The sequence below is a fragment of the Orcinus orca genome, chromosome 13 (assembly GCF_937001465.1).
Source record: "Orcinus orca chromosome 13, mOrcOrc1.1, whole genome shotgun sequence".
NCBI lineage: Eukaryota > Metazoa > Chordata > Mammalia > Artiodactyla > Delphinidae > Orcinus > Orcinus orca.
The window spans coordinates 54,236,500-54,250,651 of NC_064571.1; the positions used below are offsets into that span (position 1 = coordinate 54,236,500).

Here is a 14,152-nt window from a genome sequence, read left to right on the forward strand (position 1 = left end):
ACACTCAAGGTACTTATCCTGGGGATGACATCTACTTTATAGGTTTAACTACTACTTAGACACTGACAAATCCCAAATCTAAATGCTCAGTCTAGACTTCTCCTCGGAGTTTCGATGAGAACGTCCAACAGTCAGACAGCTCCATGTAAACTTCCCACAGGCACCTCAAAGTTAACATGCCCCCAGCTCAACTCCACCATCACTGCCTCCAGCCCTGCCCTCCCTCATGTGTTCCCTGTCTCAGCGAGTAGTGTCGCCATCCTCCCAGTTGGATCTCGTCACTACAGCCAATAAATCACTCCTTGATACCTCTTAAGTGGGTTTCCTTCTTTATTCCCACTACAGCCAGCACCTTATTTCCAGTCCTCATAATTTCTCATTGGGATCCCTTCAATGACCAATTGGTTCATGGCTTCAGCTTTCCTTCTTATACTTTACCTTTCTCCAATTTTTCCACAATAGGTATTTATCAATAATACATTCACTAATAATAACATACTGATTTTATAACATAAAGTAATTTCATAAAATTTAATGTTTTTCATTTTTTAATTAAATTTAAAATAATAAAACACTGTTTTAAAATAATGTCCATGAGACGTTCCTGCCCAATAGTTCATGGTTGTCCAACTCTGTGAGCAGGTTGGGACCAGCTTGCGAAACTGGACACTCTATCCAGGCCCCCAGGGTATGTCCCCACCTCCCCATATTACATGCCATAACCTGTGTCACTTAGCACACTCATTTGAGCAGAAATCAATTCACAGGCAGGACAGCAGGAAACAGAGGAAGAAACTCAAGACTCAGAAGTCAAGGTTCAAACCCTACTTCTGCTCACAAGCTACATGACATGATCAAATTACTTAGTCTCTGAGCCCGTTTCCTCATGGGGGCCATGGGCATAATATAACATCTATCACAGGCCTACAAAGGATCAATAAGATGTGACAGTGCTTTAGCAGGGTTCCTTCCAAGAGTAAGCTCTGAACCACAGATGGTGACAGAAGAATCTCTATGACTTATTTCAGGGCCCACCTCTGAAAACTTTTCTTCCCTTCTACTCTAATGTATTTTTTCCTTAAATTTCTTCTGCACTTTCATAGGCTCATCTTGTCTCCCCAGCTTGTTCACTATCTTAAAAGATGGAGCCATGCCTTCCTTCTTCTGGTTCCCTCTACAGAGTCCCTTGAATGGCCTCTGCACAGAGACTGCTTAACAAATGCTCAGAGTAACTAATAAGGGCTTAGCGAGGGCTTGGGCTCAGTCCTTTGGCCAGGCCTGGAACGCGCTCTCAAGGCTACGAAAAGATTCTTTAAGAGGAGGGACATCGGGGTGCAGGTGCGGGGGGAGGAGGCCAGGACCAGCGCCTTACCTTTGCACTGCAAACCCTGCCGCAAGAGGCCCCAGAGCAAGGAGCCGCAGTGGTCGCAGAAGGTGGGAACCTTGTAGTTGTGGATCCCGAACTTGTGGGGCATGTTGACACTGAACCGCTGGGAGCCCACCTGCAGGGACGGCAAAACACAGGGTCACCGCTCAGCTCCTTGCTCTGAAAGCTGCCCTGGGAAAGAGGTGAAGAGAACCTCCCTGCTGGGACCCTTATCCCACTCTCTCTGCTGCTCTGCTGGACTCTGCTCCCCCACCAGTCCCCTCCGGGACTCCAGACCTCCAACTCCCATGGCACACAGCACTCAACCTGTACCTCACATTTTGACCTTAAAGAACTGTCATTATGTGCTTTTAATGCTGCTTGAGCACCAAAGCCTAGCTAGGCAGAGTCTTTCTGCAGCCTGATGGTGGATGTGGGATTCTGTGAACACCCAAGAACCCAGCACAGCCGTGGAAACTGTAGGTCATCAGTTAGGACCAACAACCACCACGATGGAGATGGCTAACACTGAGTGGTGACCACTAAGGGCGCTGAGGCGTCGGTGCTGACCACAGGCCAGGCACCACCAGCTCAGTTAAACCTCACCGCCACCCTACGGGGTGCGCGCGAGTTTACAAATGAGGAAATTAAGGAACAGGGAGATTAAGAGATGTGCCTGCAGGCGGGTACGTGGCAGAGTCAGGATTTGAGGCTGTGGGTCTGAATTCAGGGCCCAGGCTTTTTAACCACTATGCTGCCACTCATTATTTAAAAGGAGTAAAGAGAAGGTGGCAAGAAGGAAGGGCAGAGGATGGGGGAGAGGAGTCTAGGCATCTGATCTGCAGGCCTGGGTCTGCCACCAGCCCCCTGTGAGGTCTCAGGCAAGTTTCCTGACTTCTCGGGGCTTTGGATCCCTTATCCAGCAAAGAAGGATGACACCCCCAACCCACCTAATACGACAAGATTGTGGGGTCAATGACACGCTGGGGGTAGAGAGGTGGGAAACATTAACGGAAGCAAGACGTCAGCAGGGGTCTCCCTCTGCCCTCTAAGAGACGCTCTCCACCTACTGATACATCTCTAGCCACACGAACAAAATCTGCCCCTCTCAGGACAGCAGGGCACCATCACCTGAGAGCCCCTGGGCTCGAGAGAGCATCACTCTTGCTACTCCAGGCATTAGGGACAGCGCACAGCAGAGGAGCTGTCCTTGGCTCACTGCTGCCCGGTGAGTGAAAAGCCCTCATGGGGGGGGTGGGTGAGAGCTGGGCACAGACATGAATGTGAACACAAACACCGAGGTATGTCACACACACCCTCAGGGTCACTCAGCTTCATATCAACCTCCTTATCACCCGGCAACAGGAATGGCTGATCCTGCCGCTGCACCAGCATCTTACTGAGCCCTGCTTGAGGTGCATTGGCTGTCTACTGTGCACTTACCCCAGCACCAGCATCCCAGTATTTACTGAAAACAATCGTGCCCACCCCTCCGTAGATTTGCAGCATACGTGTGCCTATTTGTGAATATAAATAAACCTGTAGAGGTTCGCAGTTCATAAGATTTACGAGACTTTTTTTTAACTTACTGAGACTTATGAGATCCTTGAAAGCAGGAATCATGTATTCCTCTTTATTTCATTGGGACATGGAACAATTATCTGACATACAGGAAGTGCTCAATAAATGCTCAATAAAATGTCCATAAGAAGGAAGACAGACAGACAGCAACCTAATCATCTTTTTCTTTCATTTACTTAAACTAATGAGGGTAATAACATACTTCGGGTTATGATCCTAGACCAGGAGCCAGGAGACCCGGGTGACAGTGACTTGCAATTTCTACCCTGTCAGTAGAACCTCTGTAAATAATTTTGGTGCTTTGTACTGTCTGCCCTCCAGGGACATGGGACACTCAATCTAAGCCTCGTCCCTTCCTGATTTCCAGAGATGGCGGGAAATCAAAAGGAGATAAAAGATGGAAATGCTTTGGATGTTGAGATGTCACTTGGCTGAATTCTTCTTAAGAAGCAGGTAGAAGATCTCTATAGGTGACTCCTTCTAGAAGCCAAAGTATAAACCCATTTGATTATAAACACAGCTGATTATAAATCCACCCAAGGCCTCTCTGACTCCCAAATCTAATGGCCTGATTATACAGTATTTATTTATTTCACCGAGAATTAAAATCATGTATTTGAAATCAATTGTTATGAACACAGATAACTTCTCTACTTAGATTCACACCTGTCATCTTCCCCAAAAGGTTTATTTTTATTTTTATTTTTTTATTTTTTTTTTTGCGGTACGTGGGCCTCTCACTGTTGTGGCCTCTCCCGTTGCGGAGCACAGGCTCCGGACGCGCAGGCCCAGCGGCCATGGCTCACGGGCCCAGCCGCTCCGCGGCATGTGGGATCCTCCCAGACCGGGGCACGAACCCACGTCCCCCGCATCGGCAGGTGGACTCTCAACCACTGCGCCACTAGGGAAGCCCTCCCAAAAGATTTTTACATCAGTTAGTAGAACCACTCTTCTAATCACTCAGGAGAAACCTGGCTTCAAGTCGAATCTTCTCTCTTCCTTACCCCTAACAACTTCTCTAACAGTCAATCTAACACTAGTTTCTAAGATTAAGAGAACACAGTGGTCAAGGGCTCAGACTCCGGAACTGACTAGCTGGATTTGAACGTGGCTTTTTCATATACTGGGCTGTGAGGTTTGGGGCAAGTTAATTTGACCTCTCTATGCTCCTATTCTCTCTGTTGGAAAGTGAAGGTAATAACAACATGGATTTCGTTAAGGTTGTTAAGGCTTTAAAAAACATACGATAAAGTGCTTAAATCAGTGCACAGCAAGTACTCAATGAATGTCAGCTATTATTGTTATTACTGTGGTTCTTTCAGGCTCCTGAGTGTTTCTTAGATTTGCTAATCCCACTCCATTTCCCCATCACCTCATAAAGATAAGGTTCCCGCTTGCATGTTGTGTCTCTTACTATTTAAGAACTGTGTGGATCCCTTGACATGCCAGTGAGCCCCTTCACTGTTCCGATGAGATAATGACATAAAATAACTCACATTTTCCTTGTGGTCTTTCCTTTGGGGATCACACAGCTCTTGGCATCCTATTCACACACCTAAACCCGACTCTGAGCCACACTCATTCCGTAGGCTGTACCTCATATTGGAAGACTGTGGACAACTCCCTTCATTTTTGATCAACACAATAAAGACAGCAGCGGGACCTCAAAGAGATAAGGTTTCTCCTGGGGACCACAGAGGAGGCAGTGGAAGGTGGGGATGGCGGTGAAGAAAGCCCAGAATTTCAATGCTATAAATATTTACCTCGTCAGGAGTTTCCTGTTTCTTTAATCCAGCGCACTTCGTAATTATGAGCTCATGGCATCTCTTGTGGACCACGCAAGTGCAAACTGCAAAGAGCAAAACACGAGAGGGCTGAGCGACAAGTAGGGGCAGAAAGGTTCCAACCTGAGATTCGATTAGGTCTCTGCAGAGGAGCGGGGGCGGGGGGGGGGGAGCCGCGCCCTTCTGTCTCTGTAGCCAAGTCTTAATGTAACGCCCTACCTGAAGCCCTTTATGCAGTCATTTCAAAGCACTCTGCCATCAGAGCCATTAGGGTTTCCTAAGTGCTCTGGAGAAGAATGGACCATTTATATCCAAAGGGCATCAGCAGTTTCCTCTAGTTTCAGGAGTATCAATCAATTTTCTTGCTTCTCTATGCCAAGGTCAGGGAACAATGGCCAGCCATGAAGCACTGTCTACCCAGGGAACTGCCGCTCTGAATGTGCTCCACTCAGGGTCCCACCAGGGTTGGCTGGGGTGACAGGCAGGCCGGCCGGCCGGCAGCAGGCAAATGGATGTTTTGTGGCACAGAAGTGCTCTAGCTTCTTGATCTGCTTGTGCCCTTCTGTGCCAAACACAAATTTCATTTAATGTAATACTTCCCCAAGAAGTGGCCTAGAGCTCCGTCTTTAGTGTCACGGGCCATTTTGGGCAGCAGGTAGCTGCAAGTAACCTAAGAAGTCTCACGTGTGTAACTGCGTACATGCTACCCCCGAGACACAGTCATGTCCCACAGAAGCTACCCCAGTCCCCCAGGGGTGAGACCCAAGTCAACCAGTGGCTGGGTGAGGAGACGGGATGGTCTCCCAGCTCCAACCACAGAGAAACCTCAACATGACCTCATCACATACCCACCATCCAGTTCTGGACAACTTAACCTCACATCTGTAGTCAGTTAACTGGGGAAAAAAACAAACCCTCCCATACTTTCAAGTGACTGTTAAATGTTTAAGAGCTAATGACGGCACTGAAGAGACAAAAAAGAGAACCAGCAAGGACCATTAGTGATACTGAATAAAACAAGCTGGCGAGGGAGCTTCTTCAGGGAGTGGGAGAGTGAGGGAGCTGACAGAACACACAGAACCCGGCTCACGACACAGGCGGCCTCTAATGGGCATCTTACGGAAGTTTTACATTTCATGGGGAAAGAAGAAGGTGCACCAGAGAGGCTACAAAACAAGGCTGAGACCCCTGGGACACCTGCAGATGGTGGTCCCGCACATCTGCTCCCACACAATTATGGGGGAGAGATGGCCAGGCAGGGACAAAGGAAAATCAGGGCCTTGCTTTGTGGGGAGGGAGCGTAAGCGTGCACAGCGTACAGAGCTCTGGATGTCACCCAACCCAGCACCCGCCTCCCACGAGCAGGGGTGATCTGGGTCGACCTGGGGGCCCCAAGGATTTACTTCATACAATACCCTCTTACCTTGACATTGGTATCCCTGCTTTCCTATGACACCCCTGAAAAAAAGAACACGGCCCTTTAAGAAGATAAATTTCAGTAGGTCAAAAGCCACACAAAGCCAGCCCATTCCCATCATTCCAGTCGCTGCCCACAGTGCACCAAGCACACTGGAGTCCACCCAGCAGTGGGGTAGTGATCTCACTCCCAGTTGCAGGGTGCCTTAAAATGACTCTCTCTGAAGGCCACTGGGTGCAAGGTTTGGTCAGTGTCAGGGCTCAGTTTCCTATACAAACAACCATTCCAGGGGCCCAGCTGTGCTCTGGAAAGCCACGAAGACTCTGTTTGCTTTCCACAGGTCTCGAGGCGTCGAGTGTGCCCTTCTTCATGGATAAACGTGGAGGAGGGCTGTCGCTGGCAGGCATAGTCCCTGAGCATTGCAGAGGCAGCCAAGGGCTATGGGGCAGTCTGTGGCCAGGACTGGGAGCTCAATCTACCACCTGAAGGTCAGCACCAGAGAGTCCTTCCATGGCCAGAGTAGGGTACCCCTAGGGCAGGTTTAGGGTCAGCCTGGACACAGAACAACCCAACCCACCTGGCCTGAGCCCTGTCCTCGGGGCACCATCACCAAGTGGTCAGCTCCCTGCAGTGAAAGCCCAGCCCAGCAAAAGGAGCCAGAAGTCATTAGGGCTGCAGCTAAGGAAGCCTAGAGTTGAGTGGTGCTGGCCATGGGTTAGAGAAGACCTGAGTCTCTAAGACTAAGCTTTCAGAACCTGTTCCCCCTATTCCTGACCAAAATACAGAGATGGAGGTCAGATGGTTGGCAGCCCCAGGAATGAGACACGTCTGAGGGTGGAGTGGGGCATTATTTCTGCTTCAATCAGGTTGACTTTGCTCTAAGCTGTGTCACCTCAGATGTCCATGCCAACCTCTGTGATTAGTTCTAGAACACCATGAGGATGAGATGAGGCTTTCCTGGATACCATGGGAATCCAGGGGGTCCTCAGTGCAATTCGAATGTCCCTCTTCTGGGTTCATGTTGCAGTGTGGGCTTGTTCACTTTCCCCTGCAGGATCCCAGTGTGTTGGCAAACTCCACATCAGTTTCAGAGAGGATGCCAGGAAGACTGAGCATGAGCTATTAGTCATGCTTACCAGGGGTGGAATCAGGCCTCTGACACTTCCTAGCTGGGGGGCCGTAGAGTGGTCTCGTTTCTGAGCCTCAGTACTGTTGTTAGTGGAATGGGGTTCATAATACATAGCTCATAGGATGCTGGGAAGAGTTAATTAGAGATTTCCAGAGCCAAAGAGAGACCCTGGCACATGGTAGGTATTCATCAAAAGTTCCCCGCTTATCCCCAAGGCCAGTGTTCCTTATGTTTCTCCACCTCCCCAAAAGGCCTACTACTTACCTATCTCTGCCTATCAAAAACCTAGTCATCATGAAAGGAGAAATGCCACCTCCTCCAGGAAGCCTTCCCTGAGCACTCCAGGCAACGCTCCTCTCTCCCTCCTCTGAAATCTTAGCATCCTATCAGCACCAGTGTTATGACAGTTACTAAGAACTGCTTTGTATTATAAATACTGGCAATCAAATATTTTAAGCTTATTATGGAAAAATTCAGATGTATATTAGAAGAGAGAGATGAATATAGTGGACTCTCATGTACCCATCACCCAGATACAACAACTATCAATACATGGCCAGCCTTGTTTCATCTCTACCCCGGCCCCTCGCCCCTCCTTCCAGCTTATATTTTTCCTAAACAAATCTGAGACATCCTATCATTTCATTTGTAAATAATTCAGCTTGCCTCTCTAAAAGATAAGGATTTTTTTAAAAAACCACAATATCATTATTGATTATAAAATCTTAACTCCTTAAATATGATGTATGATATGATCCTAAGTACAGAGGCACCAGGAACCAGTTTCTTCTTTCTATCTATCCCCCCAAGCACCACTCAGCCTTCCAGAAAAGTCTTCTGTAGTCAGAAAAAGAAATAAAGCACATCAGCATTTTTTACGTAAAGTTTCTAATCTCCTGACCCATTCCCCCCACCTCTCATTGCCAAGAAAGCATAACTAGAGGTTTCCAGGAAAGAGGGCCTTACCAGATAAAATCCCTGCAGTGGGAACAGTAGGTGGGCTGCCGAAGGTAGGTAGCCATGAACTTGTGGCCGTTGACCTGGTGGACCCTGCGCCTGACAGCCCCCTGCCGCTTCCTGGGCCGCATGCGCTCCCGGAACACGCGTTCTTCATTGTCTTTGGGGGCTGGGGAAGGATAAGAGCACAGGAGAAAACACAGTCTGGATTAGCGTCCCTTGAAATAACCTCCTGCAGGAGAGCTACTCCAGCCTCGGGGATATGGAGGTAGAAGGGGGCGTGGGCACAGCCTCCACTGGTCGAGGGACTCAGGGGTCTGAGGAGCCTCACCGCTCAGCTCCAGCGAGCAAGCACTCCGTGATGGGAAGGCTCAGACTGTGCACTTTGCCATGACAGCTGCACTCAGCATCCATCCCAACCCCAGTCCTGCTCCAGGTCTGGCCGCTCCACTCCTCCCCACACCAGCTACATGTTGCAAGGGTGCAGGGTCAGAAGGCTCAGCGTTCAAATCTCCCTGAAACTTCTGAGTAGCGTGACCTTGGACTGCTGGTGTTCCTGGCCCAGAGCCTCGGTGGGCACTGTCCTGTCAATGGGGATAACACCAAGGGGCGTGGCCTGGAGTCAGTGGTGTGACTTCCCTCCACCCCCGGCTGCCTAATAAACCTGACTTTTCTTCCTTCTCCCTCTTACCTAGACTAGGACAATAAAGAGCCTTTCCCCAAAGGTTAAAAGGAGAGGGAAATAAAACACTGTGAAAGCAGACAGTTTCCAGAAGGCTCAAGAACCACCCCCATGGGCTTGAAGACCCTACTGGAGACAGAAAGAGCTTCCTCATTTCCTCCTTCCCTCCCCTTGGAAGCCTGTCCCAAACCTAAGGACACCCTGCAAAGGGACAACAAAAATAATAATAAAGATTGTTATGGACTGAATGTTTGTGCCACCCCTGCCCTCCCCTCCCCATTCATATGTTAAAGCCCTGAACCCCAGTGCGACAGCATTTGCAGGGGGTGCCTTTGGGGGGTAATTAGGTTTAGATGCAGGCATGAGAGTGGGGCCCCCATGATGGGATTAATACTATTATAAGAAAAGGAAAAGTGGGACTTCCCTGGTGGTCCAGTGGGTAATACTCCATGCTCCCAATGCAGGGGTCCCCGTTCGATCCCTGGTCAGGGAACTAGATCCTGCATGTATGCCACAACTAAGAGTCTGCATGCTGCAACTAAGAGTCCACATGCCTCAACTAAGACCCGGCGCAGCCAAAATAAATAAATAAATAAATATTTAAAAAGGAAAAGACCTGAGCTGGCTCACTCTCTGCCATGTGAGGACACAGTGAGAAGGTGGCTGTCCACCAGCCAGGAAGAGAGTCCTCACCAGAACCCAACCATGCTGGCATCTTGATCTCGGACGTCCTGCCTCCAGAACTGTGAGAAATAAATATCTGCTATCTAAGCCTCCCAGTCTAAGGTATTTGTTGCGGCAGCCTGAGGAGACTAAGACAGTGATGATAATGGCTAATGTTTGTCGAGGGCTTACACTCTGGCAGGTACTATGCTACATGCATGACACGTGTCATCACAACAACCCCACCTGAGGGGTACTGCTATTACCCGCCCTTTGCAGGTGTGCAGGCTGAGGAATGAAGAGTTCAAGTAGCCTGTTTCTGTTAATACAGCTGTCTAGTGGTGGAGCCCAGATTCTAACCCAGAGAGGGAGACGTCAAGGTTCCACCGGCCACATGCTGCTCTGAGGGACAGCCCACTCTCCCTACAGTAAGTCCCCAGAGCTCTCACGGGGTGGCTCTCGTTAAGGAAGAGCTGCGCTGCCTGTGGCTTTCCCGAGGGCAGGGGATACAGGCTATAGGTCTCCTACTAAGCTCCTGTCACTCTCAAGTATGCCCTGGAAGGTCACCTGCATGGCACAACTGAAAATGCACAAGGTTCCGTGCCCCCCAAATCCCCCCTGCACCAGCCAGTGCCCAACACTCCAGCATAACAGTGTCAGTCCTCAGGGGAACAAGCTTTGCTCCTCCTGGCCTCTTTGACAATAAGGTTCCCTGCAGCGGAGGTCATGTGTGTGAGCCAAACATCTGTTTAATCCAAGGGCATCTTGTCAATCCAGAGAGGGTAGGGGTGGAGAGAAAATCAAACTGAAGGAGGAAAAAGGCAAGAACGACGGGGAACAAATGCCTAGCGTGTGCTTTTAGAGGGAAGCAGCCTGCAAGCAAACAGGCAGGGCCGTTGACTGGAGGCTGCCCTCTGCGCTCCCAGGCTGCATCCTCAGCACTGCCCCTGATGACCCAGACGGGGGTCTGCCTGTGGACCTCCTGCTTCATAGCCCCCACCCTGCCTGGGTTTCCTTTTTAACTGGTGCTTATTGTTTCAAACAGTCTCTGACACCGACTACCTCTGGGTATAGAAAGCCCACTACCTCCTACTTGGCCACAACCTAGCGGGTGAGAGCCAGCTGAGCAAATTCTCACAGGAAGATCCCAGTTCTAACTAGAGACATCTACACACACACACACACACACGCAAAAATATGACAATCATCACTCAACTGTACTGTATTAGAGGTGACTTTCATTTCTGCTTCCTACTTTTCGGTATATTTAGACTATTCTATTTTTATAAGCTGGAAAAAATGTGGTATTTAAAAAAAAACAAATCTTTTCAATAGCCCTTACTTGCTACAAACCTGATCTACAAAAATCCAAACCCCAAAACTCAGCCCTGGGCAGCTCAGGCCAGGGGATGTGGATTCTCTTTGTACAAGGCACCCTTCAAATTCTTTCAAAGAAGGATTCACCACGGAATATATGTCAATAGTAAGCCCTAATGTGTTTAAGATGCAATTTGATTTACGAATCTCTCAGATTTGCGAGTCATTGTGATCCTGGAAATTGTGTTTTCAGTTAAAATGGTGATGAGTTCAATCTAGTCTTCTCAAGGGAGCACTGCTATAACGGGGGTTATAGGGCTCCCTGACGGCCTTATTCCTCAACCTTTTAGAGAAATGACCACAGCAACCAAACTGAACATTCTAAACTGTGCTTACACTGATTTAATAGATAAATGCAGCAACCAATTAATTTAATTCCATTTACTTTTGAAGACCTCTTGGTGGGGTGCACTGACACCAGGGGAGAAGCTGCTTCAAGCCTGCAGAGGGTGGGGGCTGGGGGATGGGAGGGTCTGGGGCACAGGGTAGATAGAGAGCCAAGGACAGCTCCTGCTAAGGTGGGGTCTCTCTGATCTAACTTCCCCAAAGGGTTCCGTTACGCTGCCCCAAAGCATATGCGCCCTGTCTTTTGAAAGTCAGATTCTGCATCCAAGATGTGGGGAGACAAAAGGCTACAGGAGAGGAAGAACACAGGTAAACTTCATGCTCCAAGGAGGCCTGCACACAAAGCTTCAGGAGAAAGGGGGTGGGGCCCCTGGCTGATGAAAACACCCCCATTCCACACACCTCTGCACAGGGGGGCCACGAGGTTCCACAGCCCCAGAGAACCTCCCTGCTGGGCCTGGAGTCACTGCTAGCAATGGATCCCTTCAGCATTTCCCACTGATGTGAAGGGTCTCTATTAAAATGCGGCTTCCACGGGGAAGGCAGTAACACACTGTGTGTGTGCGCAGGCACACTCACGCGTGGGTAAGAAAGAGTGCACGGTGCGGGGGTAAAAGATTTATAAATACATATATATATTTGTGTGTATAATACCAATTAACATATATATCAAATACATCATGCATAATTTATATACTATATACTTACATATAATATAGCATGATATTAATATATGTATGCCATTAACATAATATCATTATGATATATTATGGCATGGTTATAATTATATTAATTACAATATATTATTGCATAATATGAAATACATGATAGACAGATGCATAGTTTTGCCAAACCATTTGAAGCAACACTTCACCCCTAAATACATCAGCCTTTATCTCCTAAGAACAAAGACATTCTCCTACATAATCACAGTATCAAAGTCAAGAAATTTAACACTGACATAACTATCCAATATACAGTTCATATTCAAATCTCCCTGATTGTCCCCAAAATGTCCTTTATCGTTGCTGTTGTTTTCAAAAGTTTAATCCAAGAGCTAATTAGAGTTCATGCATGGCATTTGTTGCTATGTCTCTTTAATCTCCTAATCTAGAACAATTTTCTTGACATTTTTCTTTTATGATACGTTTATGAAAAATATAGGATATTGTCTTATGGAACATTCTACAACTTGGATTTGTTTGTTCCCTTTTGATTAGTTTCCAATTCAATGGCAAGCATACCATAGAGACCTACGTATCAACAAATCCAAATATATTCATCAAGGGGCTTCCCTGGCGGCACAGTGATTAAGAATCCGCCTGCCAACGCGGGGGACACGGGTTTGATTCCTGGTCCGGGAAGGTCCCACATGCTGCGCAGCAACTAAGCCCATGCACCGCAACTACTGAGCCTGCGCTTGAGAGCCCGCGAGCCACAACTACTGAAGCCCACGTGCCTAGAGCCCGTGCTCCACAATAAGAGAAGCCACCGCAAGAAGAAGCCTGCGCACAGCAACAAAGAGTAGCCCCCGCTCACCGTAACTAGAGAAAGCCCGCGTGCGGCAACAAAGACCCAACGCAGCCAAAAATAAATAAATAAAAAAAAATGTATTAAAAAACACACAAAAAATATATTCATCAAAATCTTTATCTATAGATAAATGTGTAGATGACATGAACATAAAATTTATAGGAGGAGAAATATAAAATATTCACTCTTACTAGGAATTCTTAAAATGCAAAGCAGAGCAGTCTTGACATACCACTGACATACCGTTTAATGCCTAATAAAGAAACAAATTTGTTTTAAAATGGTATTATCAGCTATTTGGAAGGCTGCTGTGAAACTGATTTATTCATTCACTGCTAGAGGCAATGTCACATAATATTTTCAGAAGCAATATTACAGTACATAGCAAACATCACAAACAGATTCATAACCTCTGATTAAGCTTTAATTCCTAAGGAATTGCCAAGTCAATAATTAAACAGAAACTAAAAGCTATACACTTATAACTTATCGATGTTCCCCATGGCATGTCTAATCAGCCATCAAATAGAAATAACTTGACTGTCTCACATTAGGAGAATGGTCTAATGAATTATATTACATCTATAGCAATTTAAAAATGGTAGGGAAAGACTATGTAGGAACGTGGGGAAACAGAAGGCACAGGAACACAACCCTACGTAAAACACGTTTGCAGGCTGAAGGTAACATGAAAGTAAGAATTATGTTACATTAGGATGATGGGAGTGTGTATTTGTATATTTGAAAAAATGTTCTCTAATGCTCTTTAATGACTTTTAAAAGCAGTTCTGCCTAAAGCATTAGGTAATGGAAGGGTCCCTCGTGTTGCAGGAGTGGGGGGCTGCATGGCGTGAATGAGGAGGAAAGGGCACCAGATGTTGGCATGGAGATCAGGAGAGACAATATACATTTTATTGGCTTCCCCAATTGCCTGTGGTTCTGAACTGCGTGAAGAGTCACCCCACCTGCCCCTACATCTGCGACTTGCTCTGAAGGATGCTCTTTGCCGTCACTGGATGCACTCGGCCACACCCACCTGGGGCAACGTTTCATTTGCCACAGCCCATGAGGCAAAACCAATGCTGGCTTTCCTCCCCGATGGCCCTTCCTGACCTACACAGATCCTTTGTTTTATGGCTGCATCTACCACACAGTAGAAGGGGTGACTCAAGTGAGGGAAAGGCCAACGCAAAGTTGGATAACTCTCGTGAAACTTTCTGTGGAAATGAAGATCTTGGCCGGTCAGATACCGTGACAAGAATTCACAAAGGCATAAAGCTAAGGAGACACCCTATGAAGCAGCTGTGAGATCCTCAGC

The 14,152-nt window shown here is 47.6% G+C and overlaps 1 protein-coding gene and 1 long non-coding RNA gene across 5 annotated transcripts in view; one reads left to right on the plus strand and one right to left on the minus strand.

The window, feature by feature from the left end:
• The window catches only part of LOC125960907 (uncharacterized), an 840,695-nt gene that overhangs the window by 224,045 nt on the left and 602,498 nt on the right, over positions 1–14,152 (plus strand). The gene's annotated exons all lie outside the window — the stretch shown is intronic.
• The window catches only part of PRKCE (protein kinase C epsilon), a 509,933-nt gene that overhangs the window by 185,287 nt on the left and 310,494 nt on the right, over positions 1–14,152 (minus strand). For all 4 annotated transcript variants that reach the window (XM_004264993.3, XM_049696373.1, XM_049696375.1 and 1 more), the window contains 4 exons: positions 8,244–8,403; positions 6,155–6,189; positions 4,711–4,796; positions 1,373–1,502 (listed from right to left, as the gene is read on the minus strand). In XM_004264993.3, coding sequence (XP_004265041.1) covers positions 1,373–1,502; positions 4,711–4,796; positions 6,155–6,189; positions 8,244–8,403 — 411 coding nt within the window. The remainder of the gene's footprint in view (positions 1–1,372; positions 1,503–4,710; positions 4,797–6,154; positions 6,190–8,243; positions 8,404–14,152) is intronic.